The 19,705-nt window shown below is 43.3% G+C and overlaps 1 protein-coding gene across 1 annotated transcript in view; it reads left to right on the top strand.

Moving 5' to 3' along the window:
• LOC137562326 (dynein axonemal heavy chain 3-like) overlaps nucleotides 1–19,705 on the top strand; it is a 1,996,682-nt gene that overhangs the window by 957,835 nt on the left and 1,019,142 nt on the right. The window contains exons 35-36 of the mRNA XM_068273663.1: nucleotides 4,565–4,729; nucleotides 18,310–18,532. Of these exons, the coding sequence (XP_068129764.1) occupies nucleotides 4,565–4,729; nucleotides 18,310–18,532 (388 nt within the window). The remainder of the gene's footprint in view (nucleotides 1–4,564; nucleotides 4,730–18,309; nucleotides 18,533–19,705) is intronic.

The raw sequence follows: 19,705 nt of genomic DNA, 5'->3' as shown, positions 1-19,705 counted from the left end.
TCACCGTTCCACTGACCAGATCTCCCTTTGGGGGCACCACTAGCTACCTAATAATTGGGGGCACCTCTAGCTACTTAATACTGTGGAAAGCTCTGGCTAACTAATACTAAGGGACCACTACACAAAGAATTGAATGTGTGCATTAAACACCAAGTGAACACCTGACATATCTGGCTAAGCAAATTTGGCCTAATTGGCTATTCATGAGGCAATGCTCATGCAAATATGCATTCGCTTTCGCATGCCAACTTATGCAGGGTCCAAAACCAATGCTGCAAAGCGGTTGCCCTGCGGGAATTAGTTCATGCTACAATAGCACCATCCAGGAGCGCCACGAGGAGGCTTCCCAATGCCCCCATACAACCGGGGGACCAATACTAAGGGACACCTGTAGCTACATATGACGGGCAAGGCAAGTAAGGAAGAAGTGACAGCTGGGCCAGCCAGCACACTCTCAGTGCAGTTTTGTGGGGGTGTGTAGGTTCATGGAAGGCAAAGTCTAGGGTGCCAGGAAATCTGTGCCTTCAGGCTCCTGTGAAGTAAACCTGAGCCTGTATGCAGTCCAGCAGACTGATGTGCCTCTTGAGACAGACCTCACCCCTCATGACTGCCAGCACTGTTATTTATCAACTTTTTTCCTTCTCCAGTAGGTATATCCAGCATATGCTTCCATCACTGCTCTACACACTGTATCAGTACTAGCTGGTGAGTGGGCACTACGCCACTGCACAGGGCCAGGAGTGAGTGTGTGCCACCACTCTGGTTGTCACACGCACCATTCCGCCGCATCCAAATAGCACCGTGGCCAATCACAGCATGGAAGGGCAGAAGGGGCTGTCTCTGGGATGGACACACATACATAGAGTGGACAGCTAATATATTTAAAGGCAGTTGTAATATGGTATGGATGCAGTGATGCATGTGCATATTACAACAGCTGTCTAGTTGCGGAAGGGGGAAGTTGATGGGAAAGGGCACACACCCGCGGGCATTGGGGACTTTGCATCACGGGTGGTGGAATCTTAAAAAGAATTGAGGGATTACTGGTTATTATAGAGATGACTCATGAGAAGCTACAGAGCCACATGCAAAAAAAAAGACACCCAATGGTTGTGGGGTATATTTTTTAACTATGGTAAAGTGTAAAGTGGTGGCGTAGTGGTTAGCGCTCTCACCTTGCAATGCTGGGTCCCTGATTTGAATCCCAGCCAGGTCAATATCTGCAAGAGTTTGTATGCTCTCTCCGTGTCTGCGTGGGTTTCCTCCGAGCACTCTGGTTTCCTCCCACATCCCAAAAACATTTACATTTAAGTTAATGGGCTTCCCCGTAAAAATTTGCCCTAGACTATGATGCATACATAAATATATGACTATGGTAAGGATTAGATTGTGAGCCCCACTGAGGAACAGTTAGTGATTGGACAATATATACTCTGTACAGCGCTGTGTGATATGTTGGCGCTATATAAATACTTAAATAAACTCATAAGCAGTAAACATTTTACGCACAGTATTTAGATGCCATATTAAATGCACAGAGAGTTAAAGCGAATCCGAACTAACTATAACAAGTAACTTGTCTATATATTTTATCCAATGTTTAGATAGTTTACACAGCAAATCTAGCTGTAAACAGCATCAAACAGTTTATCACTATTTATTCCTGTAGAACAATGATAGCGGCCATGTTCTGTTTGTCACATTACACACAGGCAAGCTGATCTGTATCTCCAGCCCCCAGCCTGTGAAAACTTCACTCCCCTTGCCTCTGAAATCTCTGGCTAGTAACTTCCTCCTCCTCCTGCCCAGACTGAGCTCCCATAAGCCCTTGCTACATGGCTCTCAAAGTGCCAAGGCATTTTGGAGAAGCTGGGGGTAAGGCTTGTTTAGTTTATAGGGAATTAGAGTATTAAAACAAAACAAAAAAGTATTTGGCTTGAGGAATGCCCTATAAACTATATGAAAGGAACACAATTATGCAATGAGTAAAAGTAAAAGTTTATCTCGGATCCACGTTAAGTCTTTTTTTTTATTAGTTTGTGGCTCTTTAGCTCCTGATGAATCATATATTAATGCAATGACTAGGGAAATAACTATTTGTAATCCAGCGTTCTTTACAGGGGCGTAACTAGGAGCCACCGGGCCCCCCTGCAGAGATTCTGACGGGCCCCCCTGGGGCCCGCTCAGGGCTGTTTTGGGGGGCTGGAGGGGACGCAGCATGAGGGGAAAGCCATGGCCACACTTGGCGGGGAGGTCCCCCCTCCCTCACCTCGGGCTCTCGCCTCTAGCTTAAATTAGTGTCTGGGCAGTGGGCAGATACATACCTTCCTTGCGTTCCACTGCGGATACTCCTACCTCTAGTGTCTGATGCTACTTCCTGTTTATACAGGAAGTGACGTCAAACGCTAGATAGAGGATCATTCCCGGTGGAACGCAAGGAAGGTTTGTATCTGCCCGCTGCCCGGACACTAATTTAAGCTGGAGGGGAGCGCAGAGGGGAGAGCCCGAGGTGAGGGAGGTGGGGACCGTCATGCCTTTCCCCTCATGCTGCGTCCCCTCCAGTCCCCCAAAACAGCCCTGAGCGGGCCCCCCCCCGGCGGAAGCAGGGGCTGCAGGCCCTATTGTTACGCCTATGGTTCTTCACCTCTGGAGAAATTCACTCAAATTAGTGCATGATAACCCAGGGAAGAACCACCTGTTCAGCTGATATACCTTGGACAGTCCACAGATATACGGTATACAGGGGCATAACAATAGACCCTGCAAGAGATGCCTCCGCAGGGGGGCCCAGAAGCCACAGGGGGCCCATGGGGGAAAATTTTGAGACTGACAGCTAAGGGCACCGAGAGAAAAAAACGTATTCTGCTCTCGGACCATTGTTATATTGACTGCATATGTCCACCACAAAGATAAGGACTCATACACACTCTGGAATTTATACACTATCCCTGCTCCCTAGGGTTCGTAAAAAAAATCTGTCTCTCACTGCTGCAAAGATCTGATGACTGCATGTACAACCTAACAAAGAACGGAGTCACATTTTGAAAAAAAGTTGTAGACTTTCCCTTTTTCACTCTGAAAGGATTCCTAGATTCTTATCACACATGCTAATTACCTTATGGCCTCTAATTACTTTTACAACACAGCAGAGTGGAGATTGATGTCTTAGGGCCTTTTTCCACTAGCCTGCGATTTGCGATTTGCTTCTGATCGCAAATCGCAAGGTACATTAAACTAATGGAAACTGCAGCAGCAATTTCCATTAGTGCGATCCGATTGCGATGCGATTTTGGTAAAAGCGCAATCGTCGTCCTGCCGCGTTTTGTATGCGATTGAGCTGGACTATAATGAGTATAGTAGCTCAATCGCAAACGCAATCGCATGGTGGAAATTGAAACGCGATTGCGATCGCGATTAGAATCGCGATCGCAATCGCGATCGCATTTCATAGTGGAAAAGGGCTCTTACTGTTGCTGCTTCATTGAGAGCTTGTTGTCTCATACTGAGTCCAAGATCCCGTAATAAGAGTATCAATCAGTGACATTCTGAATGTTTTGCCAAAGTTTCAGAGAATACTATATCTTATGTTCAGCATGTCATTGTTGTTCCTCCACATAGCATGTGCTCTCATGTAGTAATATAATACGGCTGTGTGTGTATGTATGTACTGAGAGCAGAGCTGCAACGAGGGACTTGTCAGCTGCAAGGGGCTGGAGGAAGCCCCGGCTAAGTAGATCTGGGGGTAGCATAGATTGCCTGACATTTCCTTTAAGTCTAAGTGTTTTTATCTGCATGGGGAAAACACATTGGTCCTCAGTTTTCCTGTGCAGAAAGCGAGTGGGGTGGGGGGCCCCATCCAAAGTTTGACGGGGGGGCATCCAAAGTTTCGCGGGGGGGGGGGGCCCAGTGATGTCTATTTACGCCCCTGACTGTATATGTGTTGTGTTGTATACACACACTTTTGCTTATGGACAAGTGTATCTAAACAGAAAGCATACATCTAAACTATAATCTTGTACTGTATAATAGACATCTGTGTAAATGATCGACTATACATATTGTAGAAAATTGGCTACTGCAAGCAGTCATTTTGGTGCTGGTATAAGTGTAAGGAAGTAAGTGTGTGTGTGGGGAGGGGGGGGGGGTGTTAGGCATGGGGGCCGGGGGGCTGAATAGTGGGAGAATGGGGGCCGGATTAGTCATTAGTAAAATATTGGTAAAGTAATCTACCAATAATTTTCCTGTCGGCACTACCTGGCGCTGTTACACAGTCACTTGTGAACCCTTTTTTTAAATGAATGATAGAACGTCCTTTATCACGTGGCTACCCAAGGAGGTAAGCTTCCTTCTTTTTGTGACAAGGTTGGTTCGCACATCACAGTCTGCCTGCCTTTATTGTATGCCGTTTTTCAACCGTTTTTATTTATTTTTTCTTCTCTTGTTCTATAAGAATTCTGCTTAGATGCAGTGTTTACAGAGTGATGTAAAGGGCATAGTTATTTATTTTTACTTTCAGGGTGTTGAGCATTTCTAATCTTTTCTTCTTGTTATTTTCAATTTACAGTTTTTGTCCCATGATGTTCCGCTTTTTGATAGCATCATTTCTGACCTCTTCCCAGGGGTTATTGTGCCAACTCCTGACCATGGCAGTCTAGAGGTGTCCATCAGGGAAATCACCAAGAAAATGAATCTGCAGCCGGTCCCTTGCTTCATCAAGAAGATAATACAAGTCAGCAAATGTTGCACTCATTCACTACTAAAGCATTTTGTTTACATGAAATGTCAGGGAATATACTATATAGCAAGCTGTCATTTAGCAAAAGCAGCATATACTCTTATTATTACATTACATTGCTATTGCAGATGTGTGCAAGATAGATTTGTGCAAGGGCATTGCTTATACTGACAGTTCCGCACGCTAAGGAAACAAGAATGTATTGTTAATAATATCCTATTTATGCGAACCATACATTCGGTTACAATGAAGACTGGAGAAAGTAGCAAGCCCTGTGCATTACATTATCACTGTGTGTAGAAACTGCCATTTATCCACCTGTATACTTTGTCTGGATGTGGTGTTTCTCTACAATGGACATGTGACAAAAACCATATGACATTAAATGTTGTTAGCCTTTTCCTTAAAGCAAACCTGAACTGAAAATAAACATAGAAGATAAAGAATGTACCCAGCGGGTACCTGCGATGGCACACAAAGGGTGTGAATGGAAAATCAAGCGATTGCAGTACTTTGTGCAGCGTTTTGGGGATCTTAAAGATCTGATGTGCCATGGCAGCCATTATCGCTGCGCACCACCTAATCTTGTTCATGTAATTGCGCCCCTGTACCCATGATGCAAAATCACGGAATTGATCGCTCATCCCTCAAAAAATTGCCGGTCAGCATAAAATCATCATAGAAATCGTGCAGTGGGTATAGTACTTTAGACAGTTTAGTGAACTGATTCAAAATTTCAAGGACTGGTATATTGGCACCTGGTTCAGATAAGCCAGTCACAGAAAATGCAGTTTGATCTAGCCTGATGAGAATCACAGTGGCAAACTGATCCTCGTAACAGGAAATTGACTGATAAAATTAGTTTTTTTCCCCCTTATCTAGTATCAGATTATTTTTTCCTAAGTAGTACATTATTTTAAAATGGCTTTCTGCTTTTTCGGTATGACTGAGTTCTCTAAAGAGCACATAGAAAGTGCTAATTAAACAGAAGCCTGGATCCACTGAAAAAAATAAATAGAATGTAACCATCATTATTATGTGTGCATACATAATGATAAGTGATAATGCACACAATCCATTAACATCATATATTATATATGTGTTAAACAGATGCAACAGCAGCATTTTTCAGCATCGTCTCCCAAGAGAAGTGTGTTAAATATAGACCACATGTGGAGTTTTGCTATTACTATGCCTTGTAACCATATCTGCTCTCTAGACACCTTTAGATGTAGAAGTCTCTTCTCTCATACTGAATAATGAAAAATAAGCACCACATGAAGACATTGTTCAACAAAGCAGATAAGCAGAATAATACACACACAGTTGTAATGGACCAATAGTTCATTTGTTGCATTAAAGGTCTTACTGAGGCAAGAGGCACCTTGAACTTTGCATGTTTAGCATTGAGTGCTAATATATGACAGATCTAGCCATTTTTTTTTATTTTTTTGAAGTGTTAAATCAGGGCTGGTAAAATGAAGTGTGAAGTTGGTGCTTGGAATTGCATTTTCTTTGCTTATTAAAGGGTCTCAATAGGAACTATAGGTACTAATCCTGCAGCCCTATATGCCATTCATGCAAGTCTATAACCGTATAGTTTACCTAGGCATGTTTTACCACTGTCCTGTAGAATCTGAAACTATGAAGTTTTAGGTAGTAGGTTCAGAGGTGTAGCTAGGGTTTTCAGCGCCTGGGGACAAAGACCGGTTTAGTGCCCCCTTGCCCGTGGTAGGCCACGGTGCTTGTAATGCCCTCCTTTGACGCCTGTGCCCTCCAGATGGTCTAGTCAAGACTTTTGACCCAGAACTAATGGCTGCTGCATGCACAGTAGCTTTCCTTTACATGGGTAGACAGCGTTGTCCACACTCCCAGCCAGCCACACATTCTCCTCAGCTCAATTTCTCTGGTGGGGGGGTGGGCTTCTTTCAGGCAGGGAGCGGGCTTCTCCCAGTCCCAGACTCCCAGCCAGGCATGCTCTCCTCCACTGCTGTATCTATTTTCTCCGGTGGGTCAGGGTGAAAGAGGCCAGAGGATAATTGTTCATTCTGTGCAACATGGTAGAGAGGCTGCCAGCAGCAGCAAGCATTCCGTGAGTGCCCCTAAATCACTGCACTCAGGGACATATGTCTCCCCTTGCCCACCCTTAGCTATGCCCCTAGGTAGGTTTAGCGTGTTCTTAGAAAGAGAGCTGCACATATAGGACTATGTCACTGCATTCTCATCTGGCAGTAAGGTAACATACAATGCAGCCTTACTACCTTGAAAGAGTTCTCTCCTGTCACTAATGCAGCTCTACACTCTGACAGATGTTTAGCTACCAACTATCTGCCTCAATTTCAACTGATATCTGCTTGGCCTTGGTAATAGTGGAAATTGAATCACCAGAGTAACTGAAGTAGGTGTGGTTAACATGGAAGAGTTTTGGCGGGGGGGGGGGGCAGTCATATTACATAGCATGGCTAGAACTCTGCACAAGCCCGTCCAGCTAAAAATCACATTCAGCAGAGACTTGCTAGTAGTAGCAGCTTGTGCAGCTGAGGTTTCAAGGCTGTATAGTATGAAGCAGTTTATTTAAGCACCAGAGGCACCTGGGTAATATGGGTGCTGCCACCAGGGGTGCTTGGATACCACTTTTCAAAATCCGAATCGATCCGGATCCCCAGATATCCAGATCTGAATCAGATATCCGAATCCAAACTTTTTGGTATCCGAGTAAACTCGGATATCCGAACCCAATGTCCGGCCGGATTTGAATAGAAAACCGGAAGTGACCTGAAAATGGCTTAAAATGCTTCCAAAGTCTCTTCAAATGGTCAAAATCCCTTTCAGAGGTCTCTCTCTCTCTATCTCTCTCTCTAATATATATATCTCTCTCTCTTATCTCTCTCTAATCTCTCTCTAATCTCTCTCTCTCTTTCTCTCTCTCTCTCTCTTTTAGCTTCTGCTCGGATATCTGAACTAACTATCCACCCAGATTTCAGATAGGAAATCCGAGTTTGTCGGATAGTGCTATTTGGATTTTAAAAAATATCCGAATTGCTATTCGAAATTCGGATAGTGGAAAAAGTTCGGATTATCTGGGTAGTTTGGATATCTGGAATCCGGATGAGCACCACTGGCTGCCACAAGTGGCCAAATTACCTGTAATTGATAGGGATGATCACAGATATGCAAATTCTGAGTTGATAATAATTCTTGCAAATATATGCAGCTTGAAAATGGACAAATCAATTTAAACCTGAGTTTAAATTGGTTGGTCTGTTTTCAAACTGCATACATTTGCATAAAAAATACGTATAATTTCAGGAACAATTTGCACTAATGGCAGCTATTAACATAGGCAACTAAGATAGTGCCCACATTACCTGCCATATAGGCCGCTACCTCCAGGCAGCAAAACCAGACACCCTATAGCAGCAATGTTACGAGTTACAGTAATTTGGGTTGTGACGACTCAGAGGGGGAATAGTATTTAATGCCACCAGTGCCAGGGAGTTTTGCAGCAGCAGGGAGAGCCATCATTCGGCTCTCCTGGCACCCAACTCACTGGCGTACTAACACGTATGCATCGATGGGGGTGCAGAGGGTATAGGCTTATGTATCAGTGGGGGTCCTTAGGATTGGGCATCAGTGGTGGGATCTTTAGGGTCAAGCATTGGTGGCGGTCCTTAGGGTTAGGCATCATCAGAGGGGGGGGGGTGGCTAGGGTTAGGTATTGAGAAGCAGGGCTCATGTGTGGGTAAAGACTTAACCAGTATTTTACAATCAGAATTATTTACTGATTCATATTTGCGGCTCTCTCTGCGCCGTCGATATTATACATGTAAAGTTTACAGCCTGTTCATAACTTTTCCGTCATTTGATCAGGATCGCTTTAAAAACGTATTTGCCTGAATAGATAAAAGTGCATGTTAGGGCACCCACTGGTCAGTTGAAATGGCCATGATTGAATATTTTCACCAAAGCTTTCCTTCCAAAACTATTGCTGTAGCACCTGATGAACAACAAACCAAAATTCAACTACCTGGGGTGGATTTATTTGGCTAAGCATTGGTAAATAAAGTGTTGCATATCTATTGTAACATCACTCAAGGTGAATCGAGTTTCTTCATCCCTGTTTATTAATATTATTTTTATTATTATTTAGTATTTATATAGCGCCGACATCTTCCGCAGCGCTGTACAGAGTATATATATATTGTCTTGTCACTAACTGTCCCTCAAAGGAGCTCACAATCTAATTCCTACCATTGCCATATGTCTATATTATGTAGTATAAGTACTGTAGTCTAGGGCCAATTTTTTTAGGGGGAGCCAATTAACTTATCCGTATGTTTTTGGAATGTGGAAGGAAACCGGAGTGCCTGGAGGAAACCCACGCAGACACGGAGAGAACATACAAACTCTTTGCAGATAGTGCCCTGGCTGGGATTCAAACCAGGGACCCAGCGCTGCAAGGCGAGAGCGCTAACCACTACGCCACCGTGCTGCCCGTTGTATCACCATGCCTTTTTGAGTTGTTACATTTGCCGGCTGGTATTTCAGCAGCAACTATAATTACATTTAAGCTTTTGCAAGTGTTGCTTAAATAGTGCCAAGTCTATTTTGAGAGGAATTCAGCCTTATTGTCCAAACTGTTGAAGTGTCGTCAGAACCTGAATTGGACCCCATTTAAAAAATCCAGATTAAAATACTAAGTCTAAAGATTTTTAATTGGCATCTAGTGGAATCTTGGAAGATAATTTGATGAATCTGTCACGTGTCGACTTCACTACCTTCCGAAGTGTACACAGATAAAAACATGATTGGATAATGCATGATGTGCCACCATTCCTGTTCTTTTGTCTCAGGATCATAACAGTACAGTAATTCACATCACATGCATCCCCAGTTACCTGTTTGTCTAGGAAGTCTGACTGATTCCTTACAAAATGTTCCAAAACAGCCACTGAGGTCTCTACATGTCTCCTCTTTTGTTCAGTCGTCAAAAGTTTCGGGATATATTTTGCAGAAAGCTTTCTCATTTTCAAGTCATTGTGGATAATGGCACCAACTCTCTCACGTGATATTCCCAGATATGTAGCAATACTTTTGGCTGATATTCAATGGTCCTCCACGAGCATGTCATGGATGGCTTTCACATTTGCAGCTTTCTTTCAACACTGAAATGGCCAGTTTTACCCAATGTTTAACTGTTGCATATGAAGGTTCACTGTTGCCCAAACTTTGTGACATTTCATCATAGATCTGCTTTGTACTTTTCTCTTGGATAAAAGGGAACCTTATTATGGTCCTATGATATACCACACTAAACTTCTTTGGCCTTGATTCACTAAAGGGAGCTAAGTGTTAGCATGCCAGTGAAAAGGCACTTAAAACGTGAAAACGTCCGCTTCACGCGCTATGTGTGCAAGCATTTGCGCACGCAAAGGTTAGCAATGCGCGCGTAAAGTCACACCCGTTCACGCGAAACGTTGCACCGTTCGCGCGCAAAATAGCCTGAAAAGTTATTTTACACGTGAACAGTGCAACGTTTCCCACGCAACGGTGCAACGTTTCGGGCGCATTAACTTAACGTGCAATCAGTAATAGCTTTGGATGTGCAAACTACTTTGCACCCTAGTTTGCACGTTCAAAGCTTTTAGGCGTGCTAGCTGTGTTAGCACCCTTTTGTGAATCAAGCCCTTTGGAGTTGCTGCCATGTTCACTTTGGATTGAAGTTGTTTTTTTGCAGCATTGAAAATAAACAAATAGGCCAGTATACCATGCAATTTAGAGACATCTAGCTATTTTTTCTGAGTAAGGCCTAATACTTGTCAGCAGTATTATGAAACTTGATTAATCATGAATCAAGTTGATTTTAATTTAATGTTGAGCTATTGCAGCTTGAGAATAGATGCATGGTCCAAAAACAGATGGCTGTCACTGTAGTTCTACCCCCATTGATGTTCTTACTGCATCAATAAAATAAACGTAATTACAATGAGCCTGACATATCTACGGATATCTTGTTTCTACCCATGTGCTAATATACAGTACTGTATATCTTATATAATTCTAACAATGTAGCAATTTTTCTTTGGACAGCACTATAAACGGGCTACACAGTCATGATGATGCCATCACTTGCCAATCTTACTACTTATGGTTAAATTGGGCAAAATTACCTGAATGTATTTTTTAGAGGTTTTACATTTTTACAGTATGGTAGGCAATTCATGCATGTCTGTATTTCATTTGTTTCAAGGAACCTGGTGGTATTTATAAAGTTCCTTTCATTTTCTTTTCAAGAACTGGTAAATGGCCAAGACCCAAGTAGAAGATGTTGGGTATACATAAAAAAACACCCTATATATTGCCATCTACAGTGTTATAGTTTTGTATAAATAGCTCTTAGTCTTAGAGACATTATTATTACTGTGAGGAAACCACAGGCTAAATGGCAATAATAAGACCACATAAATAGCAATAAAGAATAATTTATTTTGCGCCATGTACGCTTTGTTATTTAAAATGGTTTATTTAAATGTTGATATTTGTTTGATTGCTCTTGTAAAGCAAGTCATGCAAATGATTTTGTTTTACAGCCAGCTGCAAAGTCCTCTCCAGCACCACTACAGTTACTTGGCCAGAATGCACAGAGCATAAGGGTGAACCAGTGTTAGATTAGCGCAGCAGCTGTCAAACATTCTTGATGATGTCTTTCTTAGCACATCTGCTTCAAAAATAGCAGCATTAAAGCAGTCTATAGCTCAAAATCTGTGTTTTTTTTAAATCTACAGTTTCACCACTGCAAGGCAAGAAAAACATAACAAAACATATCTTTATCTTTTAAACTGATAATCTAGGCATGCATTCTAAACTTTATCACCCTTCCCCTCCTCCCTATTTCTCTTTGTTAGATACATTTATGCATTCTAGCATCCCTTTTGACAGTACACTTCTTTATTAAACTGATGGTTTTTTTTTTGCCTCCCTCTTTTTTATTTTATTCCTATCCTGCATCACTTGATTAGTGTCTCTGTTAGTTAGGATAACTATTTTATCTCTTCTTAACTCCGCTTTTTAAATGTCTTAATTGAGCCAGAGAAAGTGATGTTCAGTTGTTCGTGTCGGGAGAGGATCTGGGGATGCAAGCATCTGTGGTCCTGATGTACTAACTAGCGGTAAAATATTACTGGCACTACTGCAACAGTGTACCCAAATTACACTATTAGTGTGAACTGTAGTACTTGAGTACTGCGAGTCTTCCTATGGTAATGTGTGTTAGTAATGTGCGTTACCATAGCAATGATTGCATTACTTGAGTATCGCTGGTCAGCTAATGGCGTAACTCGGTACACTGCTGCGGTAGCACTGGTAATATTGCAGTGCACTTTCTTCACACTGCAATATTACTGCTAGTTAGAGCATCAGGCCATATGTAACATATGTTAGACCATCGAGATTTGCAAATATTCAAAAGATTGGTGGCATCCAATATGGCTTTCTTTATTTTTACATTGCGGAAAATAAGTATGCAAAAATGTTTGTGACCACAGAACAGGAGTTCAGAAATTATTTTGCTGATTCTGATATTAATGTTAATAAAATGAAAGATGAGCATACAAAGTTCAGGTCTACTGTAAACTAAACCCAAATCACCCTATGCGGTGAGGAAAATACTGTTCCACAGCAAAGTATGACTTCTGTTGGTGTTCATTGCAATGGACATGCTGTAGATGGCATAACTATCTATGATATGTTCATGTTCCATCCAGTGTAGTGCACAGTGAGACTTTGCATTCCGTCACTGGAGCAGAACAAACACTAACACAATAAACATCATCCTATTGTTAACACAGGATCTGTCTACATGTCCGTTGGTCCTCTGCAAAAAAAAAAAAAAAAAACTGATTGGAGGCAATTGACAATTGTGAACCTAGCCCAATATGTAAAATTCGACACAGAAAACCTATTACAACCTATCATATTTGACTTTTCATTCACTGGCTTCCACTTACAAATAAGTTATCAACTAAAATTAGCTGTAGTGTCTTGAGCTCCCGGTTTGCACTTTTTTTCTGAAATAAGGGCCCATAGGCAATTATTTTTTTCTCCTGAGTTTTCACCTAGCAGAATATTTTTCATCATCTACTTTATTTGGAATAAAATTTCAGCACTCTGCATTCGAAAAAGTACTAAAAAGTAGGTGGAAAAGTGCTATCAAAACTATGTCAAGTCTTGTCTTGCTTGCTGATGATTTAAAAGGCATTTCATTGAGAAGTTATCACTTAGGAGAAAACGCAAGAGAAAGTTAATTGCATAAGAGCCCAGTACTTACATTTTGACTTTTTTAAGTGTCAGATTATTTTTATTGCCCATTTACTGCATCTAATGTAAAAATTGCCCCTCAATTCCTTTTTGGGTCTTCCACATTACCTGCAGAGGAAAGGAGAAGAAGAATAAAACAAACAAATACCTGACAGGGGGTCTAAACCTTACCTACATTGCTGCAGAAATTATTTCTACTGCTCTCCATGTCCCTGACTCCCTGTTGGAAAGTTTTCCTCCTTAAAGGGAACCTTAACGGAGAGGAATATGGATGTTTCCTTTTAAACAATACCAGTTGCTTGTCAGTCCTGCTGATCTATTTGGCTGCAGTAGTGGCTGAATCGCACACCTGAAACAAGCATGCAGCTAATTCAGTCTGACTTCAGTCAGAGCACCTGACTTGCATGCTTGTTGAGGGGCTGTGGCTATAAGTAGAGATGGCCCGAATGGTTCGCCGGTGAATGGTTCCCGGCAAACTTCCGGGGTTCACATACATAGCACCACTCAAAAATAATGTAACAATAAAGTTTTTATTCCAAAAATTTCACATATGGTTTCACATGTGGTTATATATAGTAATGTTTTGCACTATTTGATATAGGTACTCAACCCGGGTTCTACCACTGGTGGGCTCCTATTTTGAAGCCCACCAAGCTGGTGTTTATTAGTTTTTATGTACATATTGAACTCCCATTTGTGTCATTAATTATCATATGTGAAATTTTTGGAATAAAAACTTTGTTACATTATTTTTGAGTGGTGCTATGTATATGGGCCTTCTTTTTCTAATACTTGTGGCTCCATTGTTCTGGGCCCAAAGCACGCTCTCATTTTTGCCATTGCTGTGGACATTTTTCTAGAAACTTCCGGGGTTCGTGATCGCGGAGAACCACACACTTTTCCAGAAGTTCGGTTCGCCCCCATAGTGCATCATGAGTGTCAACTTTGACCCTCTACATCCCAGTCAGCAGGCACATTGTAGCCAATTAGGCTACACTCCCTCCTGGAGCCCCACCCCCCCTTACAAAAGGCAAGCAGTAAGCAGCGTCAGGGATTCGACTCACTCGTGTGTCTGCATTAATTAGAGAAGGGAAAGCTGCTGCAGACTCTCATAGGGAAAGCTTAGTTAGGCTCTTTGTAGGCTTCTTAGCTTGCTCCTTGCTGATTTTTATTGCTAAAAAAAAAACCCTCAACAGCACTTTTGAGCGCTAATCTTGTTCTTGTGATCGATTTTTGTTTTGTGTGTGTGTGTGTCCCAGTGACACTTGTGTTGCATAGACAGCCTTGGTAATACCTACTGTGTGTGCCACAGCCAGGCCCAGCACATTCAGTGACTACCTGTGTGTGTGACAGGTGCACATTGTAATACCCATCACTGCATATACCTACTACCTGTTGTTCACTTCAGTGCACCCACCCACCTATGTGAGCGCACGCAGTGTCACTGTGCTTGTCCGCTACCTGTCTGTGTGTGACAGGTGCACATTGTAATACCCATCACTGCATATACCTACTACCTGTTGATCACTTCAGAGCACCCACCTACCTACGTGAGCGCACGCAGTGTCACTGTGCCTGTCCGGTACCTGTCTGTGTGTGACAGGTGCACATTGTAATACCCATTACTGCATATACCTGCCTGTTGTTTACTGTGCACCCACCTACCTACGTGAGCACACGCAGTGTCACTGTGCCTGTCCGATACCTGTCTGTTTGTGACAGGTGCTCATTGTAATACCCATCACTGCATATACATACTACCTGTTGTTCACTTCAGTGCACCCACCCACCTACCTACGTGAGCGCACCCAGTGTCACTGTGCCTGTCCGGTACCTGTCTGTTTTTGACAGGTGCTCATTGTAATACCCATCACTGCATATACCTACTACCTGTTGTTCACTTCAGTGCACCCACCTACCTACATGAGCGCACGCAGTGTCACTGTGCCTGTCCAGTACCTGTCTGTGTGTGACAGGTACACATTGTAATACCCATCACTGCATATACCTACTACCTGTTGTTCACTTCAGTGCACCCAAATACCTACATGAGCGCAGGCAGTGTCACTGTGCCTGTCTGGTACCTGTATGTGTGACAGGTGCACATTGTAATACCCATCACTGCATACACCTACTACCTGTTGTTCACTTCAGTGCACCCACCTACCTACGTGAGCACACGCAGTGTCACTGTGCCTGCTTTGGTACCTGTGTGTGTGTGACAGGTGAACATTTGTAATACCCATCACTGCATATACCTACCTGTTGTGTTCAGTGCACCCACCTACCTACGTGAGTGCACACAGTGTGTTATAGCACTCCATGCATGCCTGTTAACTGCACCTGTGTCACTGCACATTGTATTACTCAAGTCAGTGCATACCTTTCACTTCATCCCCCCCGATATGGACAAAACGGACAAAATAGGTAGAGGCAGAGGTAGAGGCAGACCCAGAGGAAGGCCACCCAGCTGGTCTGTGCAAGGTCGTGGTGGTGTGATTTCATGCGGCCCTGGACCAAAGTACAGTGCTCAGAAGAAGGCACGTCCCATGAACTCCCAAGATTGTCAGGACATGGTTGACTATTTAACACAGAACACCTCATCTTCACCAGCCACCAGCGCTACTCCAAGGACCACATCCACTACATTTGACAATTTGCAGGAGGGGAAATCATTGATGCACAACCATTATTGTTACAACCAGATGAAGGCGCTAAGCAAGTTACACTATGCAACACTATGGACGCAACATGTGCGGAGGAGGATGATGATGTACCTGCTGTTGGTGCAGTTTTGGAGGTGTCTGAGGCAAATGAAGCTGGGCAGGATGATTATGATGACAACGATGATATGGATCCCACGTATGTTCCCAACAGAGGAGATGAACAGGGGGACAGTTCAGAGGGGAGTCAGAGAGGAGTAGGAGGAGACGAGTTCCTGAAAGAAGCAGGGGGAGCTCATCGTCAAAAACAGCTGGTGGCAGTGTCTGGCACCATGTATCGCCACCTATGTACAGCCAGCCAACATGCCCTTCAACGTCAGCTGCTGATGCCACCATACTGCCATCACCCCAGGGGGGCTCAGCGGTTTGGAATTTTTTAATGTGTCTGCCTCAGATCGGAGCAAGGACATCTGTTCTTGCTGCCTCCAAAGATTGAGCCGTGGAAAGGCCAACACTCACGTAGGGACAAGTGCCTTACGAAGGCACATGAACAAAAGGCACAAACTGCAATGGGAAGAGCACCTGAGCAAAAGCAGCACACAAAAGAAAAAGCCACCCTCCTTCTCCTCTTCCTCCTTCAGGTGCATCATCTTCAGCCGCTTTCTCCCTTGCACCTTCACAGCCACTCTCCTCCACTCCGCCTCTGCCCTTGAGCAGCTCCTGCTCCTATGCCCACAGCAGCCAGGTGTCTGTGAAGGAAATCTTTGAGCGGAAAAAGCCAATTTCTGCCAGTCACCCCCTTCTCCGGCGTCTGACAGCTGGCTTGGCGGATCTGTTAGCTCGCCAGCTGTTACCATACCAGCTGGTGGACTCTGCGGCCTTCCATAAATTTGTGGCCATTGGGACACCACAGTGGAAGATACCAGGCCGCAATTATTTCTCTAAAAAGGCGATACCCAAACTGTAACGTGAAGTTGAGAGGCAAGTGGTGTCATCTCTGGCACACAGCATTGGTTTAAGGGTCCACCTGACCATGAATGACTGGTCTGCCAAGCATGGTCAGGGCAGGTACATTACTTACACAGCCCATTGGGTCAACCTGGTGACCGATGGCAAGCGGGGAGTATGTGGCTGTGCAGCAGACTAACTTGTTGGGACACCTCCACGGCTTGCAGGCAGGCCTCCTGCCACCTAATGGTGCTGTGATCTTCTCTCCAGCTACAGAGCCCCAGCTCCCCAGGGCCTATGCTGCGTGCCAGGTACGATGGTGTAACGCCATCTTAGACATGTCTTGCCTCAAAGCGGAGACATGTCCTGGCTGCTCTTAACAAACAGACGGATCAGTGGCTGAACCCGCACCAGCTGGAGATTGGCAACGTGGTGTGTGACAACGGCAGCAATCTCATTTCCGCTTTGAATTTGGGAAAGCTGACACATGTACCCTGCATAGCACGTGCTGAATCTAGTCATTCAAAGATTTGTGTCAAAGTACCCAGGCTTAGAGGATGTCCTGAAACAGGCCAGGAAGTTGTGTGGGCATTTCAGGCGATCGTACACGGCTATGGCACACTTTGCTGAGATTCAGCGGAGAAACAAGTTGCCAGTGAGAAGCCTGATTTGCGATAGGCCGACTCGCTGGAATTCGACCCTCCTTATGTTCTCTCGCCTGCTGGAACAGGAGAAAGCCGTCACCCAGTACCTCTACAATGTCAGTAAAAGGACACAATCTGGGGCAAAATGCATGCAGGCTCATGCGGCCATTTGAGGAGGTGACCAACCTGGTGAGTCGCAGTGAAGGCACCATAAGCGACTTGATCCCGCACACTTACAGCTGTTTGCGATGAGTTACACAGTGAGTTTGGTGTGTCAGTGTGAAGCAGTACTCTAATTACACTTCCTGATTGATGTATACACATGCAAGATGTTTTAAAGCACTCTAGACCTGCAATTTAGCATTCAATGTGATTTCTGCCCTTAAAACGCTGCTTTGCGTCAAATCCAGATTTTTCCCTGGTACTTTTGACATCTATTCCACTCCGCCATACCCCCTCCACGTGTTAGACCCCTTGAAGCATCTTTTCCATCACTTTTTTAGCCAGCATAAGTGTTTCTAGTTTTCAAAGTTCACCTCCCCATTGAAGTCTATTGCGGTTTGCAAAAGTTCTTGCGAACCAAACTTTTGCGGAAGTTCACGAACCGAAAATCAGAGGTTTAGGCCATCTCTATAAGTATTAGAGACACAGGATCAGCAGGAGAGCCAGGCAACTGCTATTATTTTAAAAGGAAAAATCCATATTCTTCTCAGTTTAGGTTCCCTTTAAGTAACCCAAGCCTCCAATACAAGAAGTGAGAGGAAAGAACATCAGCAATGACAGAAATATAACACATGACAGAGCTGTTTAAAAAAAAAAAACTAACAAAAAAAAACAGCTTTTGACTGAGTCCCAGGGTTAAGACCTCCAGTCAGGTCTTTCAGTTGTCGATGGATATAGAAGTGTTACACCTCTGATAAGCATTCTTTGATATTTTTCTTGCAGGGGAGTTTCCATTAGCTTCCTGTAAAATACCATTCACAAAATGTCAATGTGTTTTCAGATATATGAAATGATGCTGGTGCGACATGGATTCATGCTGATTGGAAGACCACTTGCAGGGAAAACATCTGCACTTAAAGTCCTGGCAGGGGTCCTTAAAGACCTAGAAGCAAAATGTTTATTGGATGAACATGGAGTTGAATATATCTGTATCAATCCAAAGGCAGTCCCAATAGGGCAGTTATACGGCAGCTTTGATCCAGTGTCCCATGAATGGCTTGATGGTAAGTTTATAGTAGCTTATGGTTAACTTGCATATTATTTTCGAGAATAGTACTTGCAAAGCTGTGATGTGGCTTAAGTATCATAGTGCTAATTCGGTTAGAATCACTGAATCCTCCTGACATGCAGGGCCGGATTTCTGGCAAGGCCACATAGGCACCAGAATTTTGTAGCATAGCCTAGGGCACCAGAAATTTAGGGGCGGCTCAATGAGGGGCAGTAAAGCTGTTTTATGCAGCCATCCCTATCTACAAAGACAGCTTTATCCTTTGAACTCTCTGTCCTGTACTTGTGTCGTCCCTGCAAGTCCTGAAAGCTCTATCCTGCAGGTACACATCAGCCTAACTCTCATGGTGACACAATGGGTCCATTATTAATGAGATGGCAAACATAACATAAAAGTTCTTAAGGAAAACACAACTAATAATCTATACACATATTACTAAAATAGTTATTGTCTGTGACATCCAATGATGTAAAGTAAGTAGAATTCGCATTGGGGCACACAGAGATAACAACCATACAGACGGTATAGTTGGCCTTGGGTGGTAAAAAGTACAAATCCGGCCCTGCTGACATGACATTGCTAAAGTACTTCAGGTGGTGATGCTCAAACATACCTAAATTCAGGTCAAAACTCAAAAGCAATTTGGCAGAACAGGTTAAATGTTCTGGTTTCAGAAGGTACCCAACTCTGAACACCACTGAGATCAATAGGGAAGAATGGAGAGATGCTCTAGTCTCTGCAGAAGAATAACAGCAGTCAAATGCTCCTATATAGCATGAGAAGATGACTAAAAGTTTAAAGGAAACCAGAAATGAACGCTTTGGCACAAAATAAACATATCTTGATTCCCCCAATAGATTTTACAAAATAAATACTATATCTGGTATTTTCGCCACTCTGGTGTGTGTTTTTTTTTAACTAAAAGTCCATGCAATACACAGTTCTCTAGAAAAACATATTATTTAGTGAGCTGTGTGCAAAATTAAATCACCATTTCTAAAAACCTCTTATGACTAACAAATATAGATTAAAAAAAATGTTGTTCAATATACCCTTAAATTAGCAGCCCCACTTATCTCATCACAGCTCTCTGTGATGCTGCAAATATACAGAACAGGAAAGCAGAGCCAGAAGGGAGCAGGCTTGGGCTTGAAAAGACATGAGAGAA

The sequence above is a fragment of the Hyperolius riggenbachi genome, chromosome 3, assembly GCF_040937935.1.
Source record: "Hyperolius riggenbachi isolate aHypRig1 chromosome 3, aHypRig1.pri, whole genome shotgun sequence".
In the NCBI taxonomy this organism is placed as follows: domain Eukaryota; kingdom Metazoa; phylum Chordata; class Amphibia; order Anura; family Hyperoliidae; genus Hyperolius; species Hyperolius riggenbachi.
This window is presented reverse-complemented; position numbering and strand designations above follow the sequence as displayed.